The sequence below is a fragment of the Drosophila innubila genome, assembly GCF_004354385.1.
Source record: "Drosophila innubila isolate TH190305 chromosome 3L unlocalized genomic scaffold, UK_Dinn_1.0 0_D_3L, whole genome shotgun sequence".
In the NCBI taxonomy this organism is placed as follows: Eukaryota; Metazoa; Arthropoda; class Insecta; order Diptera; family Drosophilidae; genus Drosophila; species Drosophila innubila.
This window is the reverse complement of record NW_022995376.1, coordinates 23,578,134-23,599,824: the sequence shown is the minus strand read 5'-3', so window position 1 is coordinate 23,599,824 and position 21,691 is coordinate 23,578,134. Positions and strand designations below refer to the sequence as shown.

Below are 21,691 nucleotides of genomic sequence, written 5' to 3'. Positions count from 1 at the left end.
TCGTGTATCAAAAGTTGTTTAGCAAGTTTTGTTTATTTAAATTTTATTTAGAATTACCTTTATAAATAGTACGTTCCGTTTTCATATAGTTTTTCTTTTATGTATGTGTTTTTTTGTTACTTGTTTTGCGGTCATGCGACGGACACAAACGAAAAAATTTAATTGTTTTTTTTTTCTTGTATTTTTAAAGAGCAATTACAATTACAGTTTTGTTTTTCTCATTATTATTACTTTTATATTTATAAAATTAAAAAGAAATATATATTGATGAGGGGGGTAGGGCAAAAATAACTTAAAAAGACAATTTTATACCATATATACTTGTTATTTTTCTCTTTCTTGTTGTTGTTGTGGTGGTGGTGATTGGGTTCTCTTGTTACTCATTTTTTGCATTTAAACATCCAATAATTATATATATATAAATTTAAATTAAATCATAGCGTTCTTTTATATGCTGATGCTGCTTTGAAAAGTTGTGTTTTTGCTTCTTCTTTTTTTTTAAGCGGTGTTTGCGATTCTCTTAAACAAATTTCAATTATGCGCGGCGGCTTTGCGTGTTATTATAGCTGGAAATGGAAATGCACAGAACCCTCAGTACGCTCATGTTGTTGATCTTGTTTTTGTTTTTGTTGTTGTTATTATTTCCCACATACATATAATGATGCCGTTATGATGGCGTAGTAGTTGTTGATGGTTTTTTGCTTCTTTGCTTTTTAAATCAAAGTTAGTGTATAATTATTTTGTTGTTGTTTTTGTTGTTGCTGCTGCTATTGTGGTTGTTGCTGCTGCTGTTCTTGTTGTTGTTTAAAGTTTATTTAGCGATTAGCATTCTTTAGCTGATTGGACAACCAATCGAGTCCCTCGTAGAGTCCATCGCCGCTGGTTGCACACGTCGCCTGTATATACCAATTGCGGTTTCTGAGTGAGTGCAAGCCAAGCTTATCAGTGATTTCAGCCGCATTCATTGCATTTGGCAGATCCTGAAATGATAAGAGAAAGTATGTAATTAAAATATGTATATACATAAGATGAACACACTCAATTCTCAATTAGTGAGAGTACATTTTCAAGGCTTTCTTATCAGTACAATATGCGTTTCTTATCAGTTAACATTTGGTTTTGCACATCTAGCCTCAAATATGTTGTGCAATCAATTTGAAAATGCTGACATCTATATTTAAAACGTTTAAATGATTATAATATAGTAAACATTCTATATAATCAACTTTTACAAAAGCAACATATCATTTTAATTCCATTCTTTTATAAAAATGGAGAAAAATGCAGAAAACCGATTTCTTTAATAACAAAATTATTAATTTGGAATGAATTTCAAGATGGCAAGAAATCATCAGAGGTCTGCAGAATGTTCAATATACATAACTGCACTTTAACAAGGATTAAAAACGACAAAGAAAATTTTGAAGAATTTGCATCCACGACACATATAAATCATAACGACATCCAGAGAATAAAAAAATTAAAAAATCCAAACCTTGATAATGAGGAAAATAACCTTACCACCAATGAAATCATGTTTTTGCGACGAATCAGAGAAATAGCAGTTCTTAAAATACTTAATATTATTTTAACAAATAAAACTTCTTAGTTATCGCAAAACGAATTTAATTTCAAATTCATACTCCTTTTTTCTATATTAGCAACTTTTTCTACATAGAAAACTTTTATTTAAAAATGGGTATTTGTGAATTGCTTGTATAGAATGTTTACTGTTATATAAATTAGTATAATATACTTTGTAACCGGATTTAACATTTTAACAATGAATATATAAATCAACGTACCTGTTTGTTGGCGAATATTAGTAAGACTGCATCTCTAAGCTCATCCTCAGCCAGCATGCGCATCAACTCCTCTCTCGCCTCACCGATACGCTCTCTGTCATTGCTATCAACGACGAAGATAAGACCCTGCGTATAGAATGAGATACAACACATATGTTAATAGAGTCTTATATTAAAGATAAGAGCTAATTAATCTGATCATGTAGATAAGTATCAGTCCCGTCTTGAAACAAAATTAACTTTGAATAATCATAGTATAATCATAACAAGTTGTTAACATCATCTAAAAATTAATAAAAAAAAAAAAAAAAAACAATTCATAAATTGACAACAACGTACTTGTGTATTCTGGAAGTAATGCCTCCACAATGGACGAATTTTGTCTTGGCCGCCCACATCCCACACTGTAAAGCTAATATTCTTGTATTCTACAGTCTCCACATTGAAACCTGCAAAGAATGTGCAAAGAAAAAGTGATAAATAAGCATTAGTTTATTAATTCTTTACAAGTTTTATGATTAAATGAAACTTACCAATGGTAGGTATCGTTGTAACAATTTCGCCTAATTTGAGTTTGTACAGAATTGTGGTTTTACCAGCGGCATCCAAACCGACCATCAATATTCTCATTTCCTTTTTACCGAAGAGGCCTTTGAATAGATTCGCAAATACATTTCCCATGTTGCTGCTGTTGCTTCTTGTCTTTCAATGTGGAGGGGATTATTTTTATTTTATTTAAAATTGTTATACTACTGCTTCTTTATTAATATATTTATTTCTGGAATTATTTAGACAAGTTCAAATCCGAGTTGCTACTGCTGTTAATATGCAACTCTTTTGTGGATTTGTTTGCTTGTGACGTGAAGAAACTGCAATAAATAGATAAGGATCCTAATTATTGCTTATCCTGGAACTCAATTCGAATTAATTAAACAGCTCCTGGCATATGGAGAAGCAAAGGAAAAAACAACCCCCGATATAAACTGACTTGTATTACAAATATAAATAAGACGACTGAAGTTCAAGTCAAATGTTGTTTAGGTTTTGACGGTTTATTGCACACTGTTTTAATCAAATTTCAGCACATCAGCTTCGATTGTTAAGCTGACGTGTTGAACGAGCGATGAGTAAACCGGAAACCCCAAAGCGAAATCATGAAATATGTACGAAAACTCCCATTAAAAATGGTTAAATACGTAGCAGCAACAAAGTAAGTCTCTTTCTTCAACGGAGCGAGAAAGTGTAGAAAAGGCGATGAAAGCTTTTGCAAAAGTTCAATGACAACAACAAAAATAACAACAACAGTAAGTTCAAGATGTCGTGGCTTCAAAATAGAAACAAAACCAAGAATCAAAGTCAAAACCTAATTGTCAAAAATTGCTTTTATTTGGTATTTAAAGTCGCTGCCAACGCTAACGGCGCAGTCAGCGTTGACGCTGAAATCGCACAACTGATAAGATATTGATTTTTTTTGATGTTGCTGTTAATGTGTGTGTTTCAATCATAAACTTATGAAAAAACGTGTAACAACGCAACGCGTAAATGATTAGCCTGAGTTATTTATCAGTGCAAATGCAAAACTGATGAATCGCTCAAAATCTATGGTGAGTCAGCAGCAGCGATAAAGTTTAAACAACGGCAGATTTAACTAGTATGCGTATGCCTGTGTGTAAGTGTCTGTTTGAGTAGAAAACATACACACGCACACACTTCAATTGAAAGTTTAATTGACTGGCTATGGAAACAGAGAGAGAGAGAAAGAGAAAGGGAAGCTTCTCCTACGCCAATAACAACAAACAGCAAGCAGCCACGACTCTTCAGTCGCTAGAGCTGCAGAACAAAACGTAATAATACATATACGACGTATCTATAAAAGCCTCATTAATAATTCTCTTAAGCATTGTTAACTTGCATTCACTGCCAAAAAGTACAACGTGCAGAAAACGCAATGTCACATTAAATATGTGTAACAAAATGAAAACTACACGTAGCTACTTTTTTTTATATGCCGCCGCAGCGGCAGCAACACCCTGCATACAAATACACAGTCATAATATACAAACACTCATACACACACATACGAGAGTTTAGGGTTGCCTAAAACTCTGATGTGAGTGTTAAATGATCATCATTTTCGGCGAGTTAAATGCACTAAAACACAGAGATATAAAATTTGTAGCGTTAAAAATTCGCATTGAATTTGGTAAATTTTCAAGTTTTCTTTGTTTGCACGAAAAATTAATGCACAGCTAGCCCACGCACACACTAGGCAGCCCTATGCAATTTTTACATGTATGTGTGTGTGCCTGTGTGTGGCTGCCTTTGTATGAGTACCAAGAAATGATGACGGCGACGTATGCTTTTTTTTTTTTTCTTTTGCGTTCGTCAAACAGCGGCCGCCTTGTTTTGTTACTTTACAATTGAAATAATCGTTGGTTTTCCACTTTGAACATTGTCTGGATATTTAGATTTGAACTATTGCACTTTGCACTCATTATTTACCGTTTTCTTTGCAGTTTTTTTTGTAAATTTTCCTTTGATAAAATTTTCTGCTGCCAAACCGACGGCGAAAGAAGAATGTACAAGTTGGTGATGACAGAGTTGTCTGCGATTGCAGGAATCGATATGCAACCTATCGATTGCACATTTTACCGAGATAAATGGTAGAAAATGTTAATTATATAATAGAAAATTACCATTGCATAGTTTGTAAACGGTCATTAAATATTTATTATTTGGAAACATGAGGTAATTTAACTTATAGCAGAGGATGTTACAGTTTACGTGCACTTTCATCGACAGTTTCTCACGATAGTTGTGTGTGCGTGTGTCAAAATTTCTACACCAATACACCAACATCACCCACATTGCTGCGGCAGCATTTTCTGTACCAAATGATAAAATCCCTACCAGATTTTCATTAAAATACGCCGTTTCGCAACTAAGGCACCCAAATCATGATTGAAAATCTATACGCACCAAATAATTGAATCAAATGCGCATCAATTTGAGCAGAAATTTTAGAAATTTCTGCTTGGAAATGTCAAAAAATCACAGAGCGAAATAAAACTTGACCGAGAATACACTTGCCGTTGAAAAAACTGTAAATTCACCAACGCTGAACGTACGCTCAACGTTAAGCGTGGACGTGTGCTAGAGCAGCAAGACTATACCATTTCGTGGTGACTTCTCATGCGGCACTCTCATTCATATGCTGCCACGTCTTGTCCACAAGCGAGGCCGGTGTGTTGAGTTCAAAAAATGACAACCAGACGTGAATGCCATCTTAGCTATTTCATAGCTAGTTTTGTCTATTTTCAGAGTTCGTTTGATAGAAAAACTTGAAAACGTTATTTGCCGGAAATAAGAATAATTTAAAATATATATTCAGCTTTGTTTTGCATTAGTATTATTTTTAACTGTGCAACAATAGTACTGTTACATTACCCACAAAAAAAATGTAGATGCCTTCCAGCCAGAAACAGCTATTGTTCCCCCTAAAAACTTGGCAGCACTGGTGTAAAACGCTGTCACCGATCTGGTGGCCACCATTTTAAGAATTTGCAAAATTGGTTGCACCCAAGAAAATTAACCTTTCTTTGAATTTTTCTTAATTTTGAAGATAGAATTTTTTAATTTTTGCACAATTTATTGCATTTTGAAATTTGCAGTAACTAAAATCTACATTTATCAGTTGGCTAGTATTTCAGATATTTTTGGGACGCTTTCCAGCCAGAAACAGCCATTTCTTCCTTTAAAAATTTGGCAGCACTGAACTGCACGCTATAAATAAATAAATGTTTTATCCAAAGACGCCATTCTTGGGCAAGGGATTGCTGCTGGAAAATGAAATCCTTAAAGTTCATGTGAGTGAGCAGTTTGTTTACAATTTAAGTGACATTACAAACACATGCACAACCCGAAATGTCAATTCTTAGCTATGAGAAGCAGATAAATGAAGTACGATATTTCGATAATTCTGAATTTATTAGGGACACATTGGCATTCGATAAGTTGGTTGTTTGATGGCGCAAGATTGGCTGCGTTAATTTTAAATTTTCTAATTGAAATATGGATTATTTCAGTCTTCAGCTTTGCCACAGTTGTTACCATGGCTATGCCAGACGCCTCGCATTACAACCTATCGAATCAACACGCTTCGCACCGACGTAGCGGACTACAAAGCCAAATTACAGAATCAATTAAGCGAACGTTATGGCCCAAAAGCACCCAAGGTATTCGGACTCCCAGAATTGCCGGAAATGTTGTGCATAGCACCATTGGACACATCTGCTGATGTCGGATATGAGGACTGCCTCAAGCAGCTGATTGTGGACACCAGCTGTGGGGCTGCCTTGCTGAGAGGCGCTCACATCTTTGCACCCGGAGTTTTGGCCATGGAAACGGGAACACAACTGCAGGAGATGGTCAATGTGTTTGCGGATTTGCCGGGCAAATGCAAGAAAGGCACTGCAACGCGCTACAGCTGCGATGAGAAGATCTTCCTGGGAGTGGGCCAAGTGCTCATGCAACGCCATCAGCTGTACAACAACAACAAGGAGCAACCGCCCTCTGGAATAGCCGTGAGAATGTTGACGAATGTGAGTGGCGTTCCCACCTTGGGTGATCTCAGTGATGAGGATGCGTTGCTGCAGAACCTGCCCTCTATTGTGTGTGTACGTGTGTTGGCGCCACAGCCGGGTGAACGCGTCCTGGACATGTGTGCGGCGCCAGGCAACAAGACAACCCACATTGCCGAGCTCATGGGCAACGTGGGCACTGTTATTGCGCTGGATAACTCTGGCAGTCGCGTGCGTGGCATGCAATCGAAGCTGGCTAACTACAGTTGCATTGCAGCCCATCAATTTGATGCCACAAAGGCTTGGGATGAGAACGGAAGTGGAATCTGCATGAAACCACCTTATGCCTCCAGCAGCTTTGATCGCATACTTTTGGATGCTCCCTGCAGCGGACTAGGCAATCGTCCGCAGCTCAGTTGCAACATTAAGCAAGTCAAAGTGTTGCAATCCTATCCACACATACAACGCAGTCTATTCTCCCAGGCAGTTCCACTGCTCCGACCTGGCGGCGTTCTTGTCTACAGCACCTGCACCGTCACTGAGGCGGAGTGTGAGCAGTTGGTGGCTTGGGCCTTGCGCAGATTCCCCCAGCTGGAACTCGTAGATGCCACACCCAAACTGGGCTCACCAGGACTGCCACTGCCGGATCTGGATGCTGCACAGTGTGAGCTCCTGCAGCGTTTCGGCCCAAGTGCGGCAAATCGTGTGAAGCACTTGGATACAGTGGGATTCTTTATAGCCAAGTTCCAAAAGTCGTTGTCCTAAGATTGTAAAAAACCATGTTTGTTTAATTTTTATAATAAAAAGTTACTTAAGTGTTATTCTATGACTTTAAATCTTAAAAACACGTGGGAAAGACTATAGTCGGGATCCCAGCCATAGAATAGCCGTAATTTATTTTAATATATATAAAAGTAATTTATACAAATGACTATCTTATAAAAGCTACTGCAAGCTTTTGGGTGCTTCTATTGCTTTCATTATAAATAAGTTTGGTTAACTATTACTGCCGGTCTTGCGATTTTGCTGCGATTAAGTGTAATAATAATTATAGATAACGTAAATTGATATAAAACCCGAATTATTAAAAAAAATGTGGGTGTGGAAGACAGACGGACAGACACACATGGCTATATCGACTCGGCTGTTGATGCTTTATAGGGTCGGAAATGCCTCCTGCTCCCTGTTACATATAATCCAGCAAACACAATATACCCTTTAACTTATTTTTTTATTAAAGGGTAAAAAAATACTTATTAAGTATATCATCAGATATCACAAAACATTAATAAATTTAAAAAAACTAACGAAAAAGAAAACTCATCATTTCGATTTATTTTTCCCATACCGGGAATTGAACCCGGGCCTCCCGGGTGAGAGCCGGGTATCCTAACCACTAGACAATATGGGATGGTTGGGTACAGTGGGATTCTTTATGGCTAAGTTCCAAAAGGCGTTTTCCTAAGATTGTAAAATAACTTCCTATATTTTAAGTTTTATAATTAAAAGTTACTTTTAAGTGTGATTTTAGAATTAAAATTATAAAAATAAGAGTTCAAAATGATTATTATGATGAAAATTGAAGGTTTAAATTCTTTTCACAATAACCAATCTAAAAAAGGATTTTCCCTTTCATCCGGATACTTATTTCCAGGTTATAGAGCCGAGTTTTCAATGTCTAGTCAAGGGGTTAAATAATGAAGATATTTTAAAGTAAAATGTATTGAAATTAAGGTCAAATTTAAAAATATCTCTTTGATAAACTTTAAACGGGCCCATAAACTCATAAGCTTTATCTTTGATTCCTAAAAGAATGCTGTTTACTAAAAACAAAATTCTTTTCAAAGAACTTATTTATATTTATTTAGTCGTAGTGAGAACGCAACGATTTCTATCTGAAAAAAAAAAGCCACTGCAAACATTTGTAGATTTTTTTTTCGCATTTATTTCTGTTTTTATTTTAATTTAAATTGCAGTTTAAATATTGTTTTATATATTTTACAACTATGTTTCTTGTTAAGTGTTTGTGGCATGTTTATAGCTTTATTTTAATTTTTTCCTTGCTCAAATTTAAAATTATTGAACATCTTGTTGTAGTTGTTGTTGATGTAATGCTGTTATTTAATTAGATTTTAAAAATACTTAAATAATGTACATTTCATATTGATAATTATAATATTACATGTTCTATACGCCTAAATGTTGGTTTTGTTTATGCGTAATATGTTTGTTTGTGTGTGTGTGGTGTAGTCATTATTTTTGTTGCATTTTAATTGATTTTTGTTGTTGTGAGTTTAAACGAGTTTCTCAAAATGCAACTGCTGCATTTTCTGGTTGCCTAGAATAAAGAATTACACATTGTATTAATTTTAAGTAAATTAATTAAATTATAAACTAATTTTGTTTTATTTATTACAGTTACAAGTTATATTTGTAGTTTTATTTCTGGTTTTTTAAAATTTGTTTTCTCATCTATAAAGTCAAGTTATTGAATTTCCAGCGAATTATGGATTTGCTAATGTCCAGCAATAGATAAAAACTATACAATCTATAAACTTTGCATAGTTTTTATTTAATATATTTAATAACAGATCCAAAAATCGAATATTATTTACGCTACTCTCAAACTATTCACTTATTGTAGTTATCTGGTTTTTTTTTGGATTAACATTTAATGGAGGTAAGAATTTTAATTGCATTATTTGGAAAAAAATATAAATATCATTGGGAAAACTAAAACAAGATAAACTTGAGAGCAATTGGAGTGCGATATGATTGGCATAATGGGATCAGCTACGGGATGAGGTTAATGCCTAAATGGTTTAAGTCGATTTCTTGTATCAATTTATATCCTTTTTCCACTTCCACTTCCATTCGTCTTTCTTATAACAAAGGCCCGTGCTTTATCATAATAATGCTTAGAAGCTACATATACATATGCCTAGGAGTTTAGATATATTGTTTTTGTTTATTTACGTCGGGATATTTAGCGTCTTGAACTGATCCTCCTGCATTTCAGTCATCATAAACGTGCCATCCTGCAGCAACAAAACAACCCGACGCGTTCCACCTGCAAATGCCAAAAAGAAATGCTTTTGTTATAAATACAAATGTATATAAATGAATGTTGTTGCTTACCCGGCGATGGTAAATCCGCTTGGACCACTTCGGCAGGTATTTGTGCCTCCTGTCCGTCGCTGTCCGAGGTTGTGATGTGAATCTGTGCCGTGTGCGGTGTGCTGCCCGCTGGCGCCGCCTCCTGTTGCTGTTGTTGCTGCAACACCGCCGCTTGATGTTGTGCCAGCTCCTCTTCCGTCATGCTGACCAATATGTGCTCCCCATCGGCTGTGGCATCGCCTTGTTGGCCAACGGCAGCCACTGCCTCGGCGACAGCATTGTCCAGGGTAAGCACATCCTGATCCTCACCCTCGGCAGCGGCCACATAGGCGAACTGTTGCTCCCCATCGGGACCCTGGGTAACCAGAATGGTCTGTCCTTCGGCATTCTTGCCAGCCACCTGATAGACGGTGCCATCCTCGCCGCGCACAAGCAACGCTGAGCCATCCTCATTGGTGAGAACCTGCTGCTCACTGCCCAGCAGCTCCTGGGCGGCTGCCTCGAGCTGTTCACGCTGCTGCTCCTGTTGTTGCTCCTGCTCCATTTGCAATTGCGTCTCCTCCTGGCCAATTAGTTTGCCAGTGATGGGGCACAATTGTGCCTGATGCTGTGGCAGCTCTTCCTGTTCCATTTCCATTTCTATTTGCATTGGTTGCACCTTGGCAGCCGCCGCATTTGCAGTGCGTTGTCGCAGCGGTGTCAGCTGTTGCACCTTCTGGATCTGCACCTGCTGTTGTTTCTGCTGTTGCAAGGCCTGTGCATGTTGCTGCCGCTGCTGACGCACCTGTGCCGCTCGCTGCGCTAAGAGATCCTCGCGCGTCATCACCTTGCGCGTCACTTTGAGATCCCCAGACTTGGACAGCTGCAGTATCTTCTGCTCCGGCGTTACAGCCTTGCCACCTGCCATCACCCGCTGCTGTGGCGTGTTGGAGCGTGCCACAACCATGCGACCACTGCCAGCCTGGGCTCCAGCTCGTGCAGGTGTTGCCACTTGTCGCACTGAAGTGGGCGTGCTGCTGCTGCCCACCGGACGACGTGCCAACGGAGCTCCTCCCTGTCCAAGTGTCCGCAACACATGCGGACGCTGGCCAACAGTCACGGGTGAACTGTTGCCAGAGGCTCGAGCGACTGCCATACGCTTGGCGGGAGGAACTGTCGCCACGGAGACTGCAGATGTTCTGGCTTCCGAGCTGTCTATGCGAAAGATGCCTCTGGTGTTACAGGTTATTTCGGATCGCGATAAGTACCGCACTGGACCCTCGGTTCTTTGACGTTTCTGCAATAGAAAATTCAACGAAATTTGTAAGCAATAAATATTTGTATCGATATTTATCTTAAAAGATCAAATATTATCTATGGCGGTACCATAGGTAAATTATCAGGCTATCGATCCGAAACGAATATCGGTTTCAGTAAGTTAGTTTTTGGTAATGCTTCTATTTTGATAATTGGTTATTTAATAAATTTGTATATCGGTTTTGTTAAAGTTAGCGATTTTTTTTCGATAATGGTTTTAATCCATGTACATTATAGACCGTTTGATAGTATTATGGTGTTCGATCGATTATTAACAATATTTATATATTCGAAAACATTACATGATATATAGTCGATAATATTTGCTATAATTAATATCCCTTGTATTCCATAAACAGATTCACTTCTTTTGCACACTGATTCGAAAGTGTAAAATCTATTTTTCTAAGATTTTTTTAATAGTGATGTACAAATACATGAAAATACAACTCGATTTTCGCAGTAGCGATTTTCAATTCTTCAGCTCGATAATTTATTGACGATCTATCAGTTAATTAAATCGATTCCCATTGATTCGGAATTAACGGATTCGATTAATTTATAGAATTAAGTTGTTCAAATTTTTAAGCGCATATTCGATAACACTATCGATTTGCTTGCTCTCTACAGTGCTGTCGATAAGTTATAATCCACAGAAATCTCCCTAAGGGCCGCTTTCTCATCTTGCTATCAACCTTACCGTCTAAAAAAATTGGCTTTCAAGGGATCTTTGATTTTTTTGTCAAAAATTTAGTTGCAAGCAGGCTATGTTACAGGGAAGATCATCCAAACTGTAAGGGCTTAACATTCGCCTTCTACGATTATTTTGGTGTTGCTAAGGGCAACGAAATACAGTGTATCAATTATTGCATACCTTAAGGAGCCTGAATTGTTTATCATCATTTATCCTAATTTATTAACGCGATGTTTATCTGATATTAATAGAATAGAATAAGCAGAATAATAGCTAAAAATAACACGAAAAGTTATTTAAAATTTCTGACAGCCCGTGACACTAATCAAAGTGCTCACATTGACGTCACTTAAAATATGCTTTACAGCGCTGTGCCAAAATGACTGCCGTCAATGTGAACACTACTTGTCATTTTCATACAGCGCCAATTGAACATTGAACAAGTTCGTGCGCAATAAGCAAGTTCCACAAAAAGAATAAAAACAAACCAGTGGCGCGCTTTTTTGTCCAGCAAACAAAATTAATTTAATGTATATTTATCAAATAATGGTTGTTTCTGAGCATTCCACACAACCTTCACTTTTGCTAGTCCAATTAACATTGTCAATTAATAAATATACATCCAATATACTTTTGCTTCTCTAGGGAATAAATTTCAAGATCACGTTAGTATAAAAACTATAAATTGTACACCAAATCCATTTCAAATCACAAGAATTGCAAAAAAAAAAAAAAAACATAATTAATCGTGCCACAGTGTCCAAAAAAAAACCAACTTGCTCGATATGCTTGGCACGGGAAAAATCGTTCATTTGAGCTGGTTCCACTGAAACAGCTGTCCAACTATTTTCTGTCAAATCCGTGCCAGCCTTTGGCACAAAAAATATGAGTCACGGAATGACACCAGTGTTTACATTGAAAGTGACTCACTTTTTGTGACACTTGAATTTGATGTCACAGCATTTGAGTTCACATTGCTCCGTGCCACTGTGGCTGTCAAATATGACTCTCCGTGCCCCTATGTAAGCCCAGCATTATTTTAAAATCAAGATGAGAGATCGAAAAAAGTTATAGCCTACATTTACAGTAAAGTTCCCTATGGGTAAAGTAGGCTTTAAAATTAAGATGAGAAAACGGCCCTTAAATGTACACTCCAGCTCAAAATTATACGACACCTCGAAAATTTTAGTTTCCACCCTCGCAGAAGAAGGGGAAAGCATATTTAAACAAAATAAAGTATGGAGACTAATAGCAAAAAGAGTTCTGCACAAAAGCTGCTGTTCCTTTCTTTAATTGCATCTTTCGTTTTCAAGTAACGGATAAAAAAGCACAAAAGGTCTATTTTAGGCTTGCTTCCAATTGTATCAAAATTATACGACACATTTCAATTATTGCGGCTAGAGAGAAAAGTTTTGTGCACATAAAGTTTTTTTATATTTCTTTTTAATATTTGATGCATTTTGAATAAAATGCCGCGTGGAACGTTGTTGAACGATGAAGAAATGGGGCGAATAAAGGCCTACAATGAAGCCGGGTTTAGTATAAGCCAAATATCCCGAATAGTAGGTCGAACCCGATGTGTAATTTCAAATTTTTTGAAAGATCCGGAAAAATATGGTATCAACCGGAGCTCTGGGAGAAAACCAAAGTTGGATGACCGCGATAAACGTCGCATAACAAAGAGAGCAAGGAATTCTTTTGAGTCTTGCTCTACACTTACTGCATGTTGCAGTAAGCGTGTGTCACGCATGACGGTGTGGCGGACTCTGCAATACTCCGAAACCATTGTTAGAGGTGTTTTAAAAAGGCTCCGTTCCTTAAACCTAACCATAAAATAGCTCGTCTTCAATTTTTAGAAAATAACTTGGAGAGAAACTGGGCCTCGGTATGTTATTTTAACTTCATTTTTATCACAAGACTTTGTGCAACAGTTTTTGTTAAAATAATTTATTCTGATGAAAAAAAATTTAATCTGGACGGCCCAGATGGTTTTCGACAGTATTGGCGAGATCTGCTCAAGGAGCCTCTGATGTTTTTCAAACGCAATTTCGGAGGCGGATCCGCCATGGTTTGGGGAGCATACCACAAGTCTGGAACGCTTGACCTCTGCTTCACAAGTTCAAGAATGAAAAGCAAGGATTATATCAAGGTATTGGAAAATCGTCTTTTACCATTTTGGAAGAAAATGGAGAAAGAGATTTTGTTTATATGCAAGATAATGTACCTATACACCGGAGCCAAGAGACGCAGCGCTTTTTTAATGGGCAATCTGTTGATGTGTTGGACTGGCCTGCTTGCTCCCCGGACTTAAGCCCAATAGAAAACATTTGGCGAATCTTAGCCAGGCGAGTCTATGAGAAAAATAAAAAATTTTATACCGTTGACAATCTTAAAAACGAAAGTTTGAAGCAATGGTCTCTTTTAGACCATAACATCCTAAAGAATTTAAATAATTCAATGCCTAAAAGACTTTTTGAGGTGGCAAAAGCTCAAGGCGGCTCTATTAATTATTAATTATTGGTAATGTATTAATTTTAATATAAAATAATAAACAAAACTCTAACTAAATAAAGAAAATTGAAATGTGTCGTATAACTTTGATACAATTGGAAGCAAGCCTAAAATAGACCTTTTGTGCTTTTTTATCCGTTACTTGAAAACGAAAGATGCATTTAAAGAAAGGAACAGCAGCTTTTGTGCAGAACTCTTTTTGCTTTTAGTCTCCATACTTTATTTTGTTTAACTATGCTTTCCCCTTCTTCTGCGAGGGTCGAAACTAAAATTTTCGAGGTGTCGTATAATTTTGAGCAGGAGTGTATATCAACATATGATTAGTAGTATACTCACTGCTTGTATAGAGTTGGGAATTTCGGGCTTGCGAAACATGCCCGAACTAGTGCTGTCATCCGTGTAGATGATTTCACCCATTTTCGGCTCCTTCTCGATGAGGGCAGAGGTTGTGGAGTTGCCATTGATGCGTGTTGGCGTTGTTGGCAACGATGATTGGATTTTGGGCTTATTCAACTGCACGGAGCTTCCGCCGTTTTTTAAACGCTTAACCGTGTGCGATGGTATCAAGTCCTCTTCAAGATCTTCCATCTCCATGGATTCATTGGATGCATTGAGGCCAGATCCCTCAGCGCTGGAGTCCGTGTGATTCAATTTGCGTTTAATTGCCATTGGCGTTGTTTCGGCCGTCGACCAATCCTGCTCCGTGGCCGACTCATCCTCGTTAGCCGATGATGGCGACGTGGAGCCCTCACCGCCACCGCTTTCGTTGACCCATTGCTTGAACTGATCCATGGCTTTAGTTTTCGAAGTACGCGATGGACGAGAGGCTGCAACGCCCGATGAATTTGGCGAAACAGCCGATGCAGATAGTGGACTAAGTGGTTCTGAATCCGCTTTGCCACCAACTCCCGAATTTGGGGATTTATCCACTGGCTGCTTTTCCTGCTGCATACGCTTGAGGGCGTCTAAGCTCTTCTCACGTTTGAGCTTCTGGCGGGCCAGTTGCTTCTCAAAGATTTGTAGAAAGTATGGGACACGCTCTAAGTTGGCCATCACTTCCCAAGTGTTTTCATTGTGCGATCTATCGCACCACTTCACCAGATACTCGTGTGTTCTCCGCCGTGGATTAAATCGTTTCGCCACAATACTTTCAACAGCCTCCTCCGAACGTTGTTCCGTCTTTGGATCGACTCGTATGGCAATCCGATTGTTATTCTTGGCAGCGCCAACTGTTGTCGCTGGCGTTGAGGCGACTCCTGTGGGTGTAGGTGTTCCCGGCTTGGATTTGGGTCGCTCGTTCTCCGTGTCCTTCAGCTGTGAAGCAACTGTTGGCAGTTTGCCAGCGGGAGATTCTATAATATTATAATAGAGCAACAGTTTAGAAAATTCTGAATACATTTGAAATAATTGCTGAGTTCTTACTTCTTGTGGGTGAGACACTGGATGATGTGTTGCTGTTTGCAGTGCTGTTGTTGTTATTATTATTGTTGGGATTGACAACTGTTTTGGTGATGCGCACCGGCATATCCTGCAGCTGTCCGTGTCCAATTTTGCCAAAGGACTGTATTGTCCGTCCAGCCACAATCCACGGCTCGCGTACACTCTCCTCCAGCTTCACCCAGTGCTGATAGAGTGCCCAGGAATTTGAAGAGTTGCTGCCCTTGCGTGTGTGCAACTGTGTGGCTTTCCATAGTGTAAATGCCCAGATTGTGGGCTTCGTATCAAGCGATTCTTTTAAATTTGAATTCTCTTTCTCGCACGCATCATCCTCTTTATGCGATCGAAACTCTTCAACAAAGTTAAAGGCGCGCAAACAGCGACCACAAACAAGAACATCCATGTTGGCTAACTCCTCCTGGGCAGCTGAATTATAACAGGGTCGAGGAAAGGTTTAAATTGTATTTCTTTTCTTTAATCAACTTCTTTTTTTTGTCTTCAACTTACCTCTTATAATATTTGAGTGTTTGCCAATTTCCGTCGGTGCAATCTCCTGTGCCAACATTATACACAACACCAACGTTGTAGCTAAAAAGTGTACAATTTGAAATATGCTCTTTTATTCAATTTAAAAACAAATAAAAACTGTAGCAAATACGCGCACAAACACACACACACACACGCATGTGCGAGTAAAATAAAAATAAAAAAAAGTACAGTGCCGTGGTGTGTTTGTGCAACGAGGTGGCAACGTTAACAAATGGCAACCAAGTGTGGTGTCTTTTGCTCGTATGTAATAAGTAGCAGAGATTACAGCGCCTAGGAAGAAAGGCGAGCACAAAGCGTAATGGGCAAAAATGCAGCGAACACCCGCACAAAGTGTAGACGCACAAAACAGAGAAAACCGGGCGCGAAATAATGCAACTCCAAAACATAAACTTTCAACAAGCATAAAACACACTTATGTAGTTATGAATACATAGCAACAGCCAAATCGTTTTTATATTCTTATCTTAAACTAGCCGCCATTTCAGGAGAAAATGCCGCACACTTCATTTGCAATTGCAAATTGACAAACTAATTGTATGAATACACATTGTATACACAGACACAGATGTTTGACTTAATGATATTTATATGCTTTGTAGCTCATTTAAAACAATACAATCAATTATCTATCACGATTTGTAGTATTAAATTTGCATTGTGCGCCTTTTTCTTCGGTAAATTTATGTATGCATTTTTTCACTCCTTTTTGTAGGTTTGAGTTTGGCTTTTCTTTCACACACCTTCATAAAATATGGGTTTTAAACAAAAATTTAAAGTTGCTGTTTTTTTTTAACAATAAATTTATATTTAACTGTTTTTATTCCTCAACTCAAGCAACGCTGTTCACAATTGCACGCGCGCCAACTCTGAATGCCAAAAAAGTTTGTACAACTGAACGAAGTGGCCAGTTCTGTTTTCGGGATATGGCTAGGGTGACTTTTGTATGTCCTTTTGTGTATATAGACAGCAACAAGACACAATCGAAATAAATATATTTTATGTGCAATAATATTTTACTTTAAATTTACAATTATTTAAGAAAGGTTAAATAGCGTTTAGTATTTAACTTCACACAACTTTATGTACTTCAATATTTTGGTTGTATCGTATATGCTCTATCAGCGGTGTAGCGCCGTTTTCCGTTCGTCCGAGTTTTGTAGCCCTCTGTAAGCCAATCACGTGGCGTGGTGTATTTATACTGTCAATGTGGCAGCACTGTTTAATTGTCAATGAATGGAAAAAAAATAAAATTAAACGGATTAATAAACTATACGTTAAAATTTTTTTAAATTTATAGAATTTTAATTATTTTCTTGCCTTAATTATGAATATTCTTTCAATCAAATTTTTAGCATATATTTTTAATTTGAGCTGGAATGGCAACTCTTCGGATTTCAGCTGCACGCACTGTTGTCAGCTAAGCTGATTTATAGCTAGTTCTGGCTATTTTTAGAGTTTGAATTGTAAATGTAAATTTTAGGTATTGACAATTTCAAGATGCAATACTTTTGCAATAAGTAAATAATTTAAAAAATGTAAAATTCGAAATTAGATAAAATTAAGGAAATCATTTAATTGAAGGTCTTAAGTTCGTCACCCCAAGGGGAGAGAAAATACAAATTTAGTTAAAAAAAAATAAATATCAAAAATCTACCAATCTCTAACAAAAACACTACAAAATTTAATAAAATTCTTGTTTAAATATTAAGAAATTTTTTAAAATAGGTACAACATTTTTAAGTTACCATTTTCGGCATTGTTTGGCAGTTTTTGGGCCAAAACAAAGTTTCCACACCAGTGCTGCCAAGATTTAAGGGGTAGCGAACTCAGTTGCTGATTGTAAAGCTTCTAAATTGGTTTGTAAGCATTTTTCCACATTTTTACCAAAAATATTAGCAAAACTAAGCTGAAAATATATTTAAAATAGCCTGATTTCCAGCTAATACCAACTTTGAAATTTTTGTAGCACAAGATTTCTCTGAAAAAAAAAATAACTAAGTTGGCAACCGTTTTTTTTTAAGCAATAATTTGGCAAAAAATAAAAAATTTAGTGAAAATTTTTATTTTGAAGTTAGATAAAATATATGCGAACTTTTTAATGAATGCTGGGAGTTCGTTGTGCCACATGGGGAGAAATTGTGTAACAAAGCTAAACTTACTTAATTCTAACAAAAATTCCGCATCAATTTTCAAAATTCTAGCTTTAAACTTGTACAAGTTTTAATTTAAGCCCATTTTGAAAATTGATCACAATTAAAAATGGGCTGCCAGCCCGTTTTTTGTTGCAACATGACCATTAAAACAAGCTGGCAGCACTAAAACTACATTTGGAAATCAGCTGTGCCGTCTCGCGTAGAAACAGCTATTTTTTCTCTTAAAAGTTGGCAACAGTGGTTGGTACAGCCGGCTTTTGATAAATTTTGTAATTATTACATTAACTTTAAATAAATAAGCACTCAGAATGGCTGATGATGAGCAAGACGATCAAAAGGAGTATCGCTGGGAGACGGGATACGAGAAGACATGGTAAAAGACTACCTAACAAATAATGTATTGTTGCTTTTCACAAGATGCTTCTGCTTCTTTGGTTCACAGGGAAGCCATCAAGGAGGATGACGATGGACTGCTGGACAGTGCCATTGCGGACATTATCCAGAAGGCGAAGCGCAAGCGTCAGGCTGAAAAGACGAAACAAAATCGCTTGGGCATGATGAGGCATATGTTCATTGTCTTGGATTGTTCTGAGTCAATGAGCGTGCCAGATTTAAAGCCCACACGTCTGTTGTGCACATTGAAGCTGCTGGAGATCTTTATTGAAGAGTTCTTCGATCAGAATCCCATCAGTCAGCTGGGCATTATAGCGCTAAAGGCCAAGCGTGCTGAGAAGATAACCGAATTAACCGGCACATCGCGTGTGCATCTCAAGGCTCTAGAAGGGTGAGTCGGTCTCTATCTATATCAACACCATTTTAATGGGTTTCTTGTAGTTTGGCTCGTGTGTCGCTGACCAGCGAACCGTCGCTGCAAAATGGCTTGGATCTGGCCTTGAAGACCCTCAAGGTGGTGCCTTCGCACGCATCGCGGGAAATAGTCATCATTATGGGCTCCTTAACCACCTGCGATCCCGTGGACATTAATCTGACGATTGATGAGTTGAAGAAGGAACGCATACGCTGTTCGGTTATTTCGTTATCAGCTGAAATTCACATTTGTCGCTATTTGACACAACAAACGATGGGCACTTTTGGAGCTGTGCTGGATGATTCGCATTATCGTGATCAGCTGTTGTCCCAGGTGGATCCACCGCCAGCTGCCAAGACACAGGACAATTCCTTAATACGCATGGGCTTCCCGCATAGTAAGAGCGAGGTGGAGGGCAAAGATGCGCCACTGTCCATGTGCATGTGCCATATAGAGAACCTGGAGGAACCCAGCGAATTGTCCACCACGGGTCATCATTGTCCGCAGTGCAACAGCAAGTACTGTGAGCTGCCGGTGGAGTGTCAATGCTGCGGCCTTACGCTGGTCTCCGCTCCACATTTAGCACGCTCCTATCATCATCTCTTTCCGGTGCCCAATTTCGAAGAGCTGCCATTTGAATCGGTGCCGCCAGGAGCACCCGAGTGCGGTGGATTGCGCAAGTGCTACAGCTGCATCAAGGTGCTCAACGCGCAGGCGGACAAAAGCGTCTTCAAGTGCGGTTACTGCAATCAGTTCTTCTGCCTCGACTGTGATATATTCATCCATGAGACGCTGCACGCCTGCGTTGGCTGCAATACCATTCCAGGAGTTGCTGGTCTGGTCTATCAAAAGCAGGGCGGCAAATCGGCAAACGACTCTCAGCAAACAATGCTGCCATCGACCTCGAAACAGCGCACTCAGTATACCCTGTAAACCAAGCTAAGACGACTGCTTTGATTCTTGGTTATGTTAGAACCATATTAATATATAGACGTAAGCTAAAGTTGCATTTCGGATGCATACAAATTGTTGTCAATAAGATTTTTTTATGTCCAAATTAAATGTAAGTAATTTATACCCTGTATTTGAAAAAGTTGAGCATGCCAGGCAGATAAATCTATTTTTTGATTAACAAAATTCACTTCATCTGATTGTATAGTAAGCCATTTAGTTATTCTCGAAAAATTACAGGGTATAGCAAGTTTAGGCCAGACTAAATACCATTGATTATCATTGAAATAACTTGAGTTTTGTGCGGTACATTCAACTCTGGTTCAATGACAACGTTCAGCAATTGAAATGTTCAAGTTATATGACAATCTACAATATATTCTTAAAGGTTTTCCATCGAATGGCGAAAGTTTTTCAATTATTTGCAGCTCATTGCAGCTACGTCTAGTTTTTTTGAAGACTTTAATGTTACTACAACAACTTAATTATGAAATGTTCTCTTTTTTTGTTTCTATTGTTGTTGCTGTATGGGGTCTATTGTTATTGTTATTGCTGTTGTTTTTGTTGTCATTCACAGTTAATTCTTGTCATTTGCTTTTGTACTATTCTGTATTCCGTATCTGTATCTAAACTTGACGTATCTTTTTTTGTCTGCGTTTCGCGCGAGTTCATCGCCAACGCTCGTCGCACTCGGGTCGAATTTTTTTAAAGTCAGCTTAATTCTAAAGGTGTTTTTCACTAGTTTCTTCACTATTCATAACAATCAGAGACGTGTTGCTGTGTCAAGTTCAAGTTTAGTCGCTCATTCAACAAGTTGTCAGGTAAGGTAAGTGTTGTAGTATGTAAAATTTCCCTATAGAGTATTCTGTATAACTGTTTGAAATAGAAGTGTAAAAATATATCGAAATATCGACAGCTCGATTTTCGAGAAAGCAACTATCGAGTACTTTAACTCGATAATTTTTTGGACGATCTATCGAGTTGATTAAATCGATTTCCATGAAAAATCGACAACTCACTGGTGCTTTTTCATGGTAATTAATTTGTAGAATTGAGTTTGGTCGTTAAAATTTTAATGGACGCCCGTAATAAATAACCTACAAAATTGCCAAAGCTTTATTAAAGCATGAAAACGATTAAAAAAAATAAAATTTGTACTAAGAGAACGCGTGTGTTTGTGAATACAATTGAATACAATACAATTGAAAAAACTCGGTATTTGCAACTTGATCTACTATTTTCCGATATATCGACAACTCGATGCTTATTTTTGTCGATTTTCTATTTCGATATAAAAATCGATCTAAGATTTGGACTTACATCACTAGCTTGAAAAAATATGACAGTATACATTAGAGATGGGCACGGGCCTTCTTTTTGAGGGCCTTATTCAATTTGTCAAGCCCGGCCCGGTCTGGCCCGGTCATATTTTCATATCATATTTTCCCGGCCCGAGCCCGCCCTGAAACTATTATATATTGCAAACAAAAATTTGGTTTCCATACTCTCAATTTTTTTTTCCAAAATCGAACAAAATTTGAAATTTTCTGTTGTTAATCCTATAAAATAATGCATAATTTTTTGAACAGATTCAGGACTAAGGATAAATTACGTAAGAGCTCTAAAAACTAAAATCCGACATCTTTGTACACAAAAAAGACCTCTGCCCAATACTTTATGCTGACGAAATAGTTCTGACATTCGACAAATGGATTTTCTCATAGCATTTCATTCAATTTTCCAGCTTTTGTAATTAATAATTACTAATTATACAAATTCCAAATCTAGCA

General features: G+C 37.8%; 4 protein-coding genes and 1 non-coding gene across 8 annotated transcripts; 2 read left to right on the top strand and 3 right to left on the bottom strand.

The window, feature by feature from the left end:
- Positions 1–491: 491 nt before the first annotated feature.
- LOC117788142 (ADP-ribosylation factor 1) lies at positions 492–4,933 on the bottom strand. 3 transcript variants are annotated; one of them, XM_034626808.1, is made up of 5 exons: positions 4,785–4,933; positions 2,339–2,674; positions 2,145–2,254; positions 1,806–1,931; positions 492–980 (listed from the first exon to the last, which is right to left on the bottom strand). In XM_034626808.1, the coding sequence occupies exons 2-5, from the start codon at positions 2,484–2,486 to the stop codon at positions 816–818; spliced, it is 549 nt and encodes a 182-aa protein (XP_034482699.1). In that variant the 5' UTR covers positions 2,487–2,674; positions 4,785–4,933; the 3' UTR covers positions 492–815. The 3 variants fall into 3 exon arrangements, with proteins under 3 accessions (XP_034482699.1, XP_034482700.1, XP_034482701.1); XM_034626809.1 differs by lacking the exon at positions 4,785–4,933 and adding an exon at positions 4,308–4,447; XM_034626810.1 differs by lacking the exon at positions 4,785–4,933 and adding an exon at positions 2,794–2,813.
- A 565-nt stretch (positions 4,934–5,498) lies between these two features.
- LOC117788141 (tRNA (cytosine(72)-C(5))-methyltransferase NSUN6) lies at positions 5,499–7,206 on the top strand. Its single transcript, XM_034626807.1, has 2 exons — positions 5,499–5,671; positions 5,891–7,206. The coding sequence occupies exons 1-2, from the start codon at positions 5,603–5,605 to the stop codon at positions 7,148–7,150; spliced, it is 1,329 nt and encodes a 442-aa protein (XP_034482698.1). The 5' UTR covers positions 5,499–5,602; the 3' UTR covers positions 7,151–7,206.
- A 518-nt stretch (positions 7,207–7,724) lies between these two features.
- On the bottom strand, positions 7,725–7,796 carry Trnae-cuc. Its single transcript has one exon. It is a non-coding gene; the product is annotated as a tRNA-Glu (tRNA).
- Positions 7,797–8,652: 856 nt separating this feature from the next.
- On the bottom strand, positions 8,653–16,894 carry LOC117788140. Of its 2 annotated transcripts, XM_034626804.1 has the most exons (7): positions 16,730–16,894; positions 15,948–16,028; positions 15,426–15,866; positions 14,340–15,355; positions 9,524–10,778; positions 9,362–9,455; positions 8,653–8,723 (listed from the first exon to the last, which is right to left on the bottom strand). In XM_034626804.1, the coding sequence occupies exons 2-7, from the start codon at positions 16,003–16,005 to the stop codon at positions 8,693–8,695; spliced, it is 2,895 nt and encodes a 964-aa protein (XP_034482695.1). In that variant the 5' UTR covers positions 16,006–16,028; positions 16,730–16,894; the 3' UTR covers positions 8,653–8,692. The 2 variants fall into 2 exon arrangements, with proteins under 2 accessions (XP_034482695.1, XP_034482697.1); XM_034626806.1 differs by lacking the exon at positions 8,653–8,723 and having other exon boundaries at positions 8,941–9,455.
- Positions 16,895–18,359: 1,465 nt separating this feature from the next.
- LOC117788780 (general transcription factor IIH subunit 2) lies at positions 18,360–20,302 on the top strand. The gene is made up of 3 exons (XM_034627647.1): positions 18,360–18,515; positions 18,585–18,926; positions 18,977–20,302. Exons 1-3 carry the CDS (start codon positions 18,451–18,453, stop codon positions 19,881–19,883), a joined length of 1,314 nt encoding a protein of 437 aa, XP_034483538.1. The 5' UTR covers positions 18,360–18,450; the 3' UTR covers positions 19,884–20,302.
- The last annotated feature ends 1,389 nt before the right edge of the window (positions 20,303–21,691 follow it).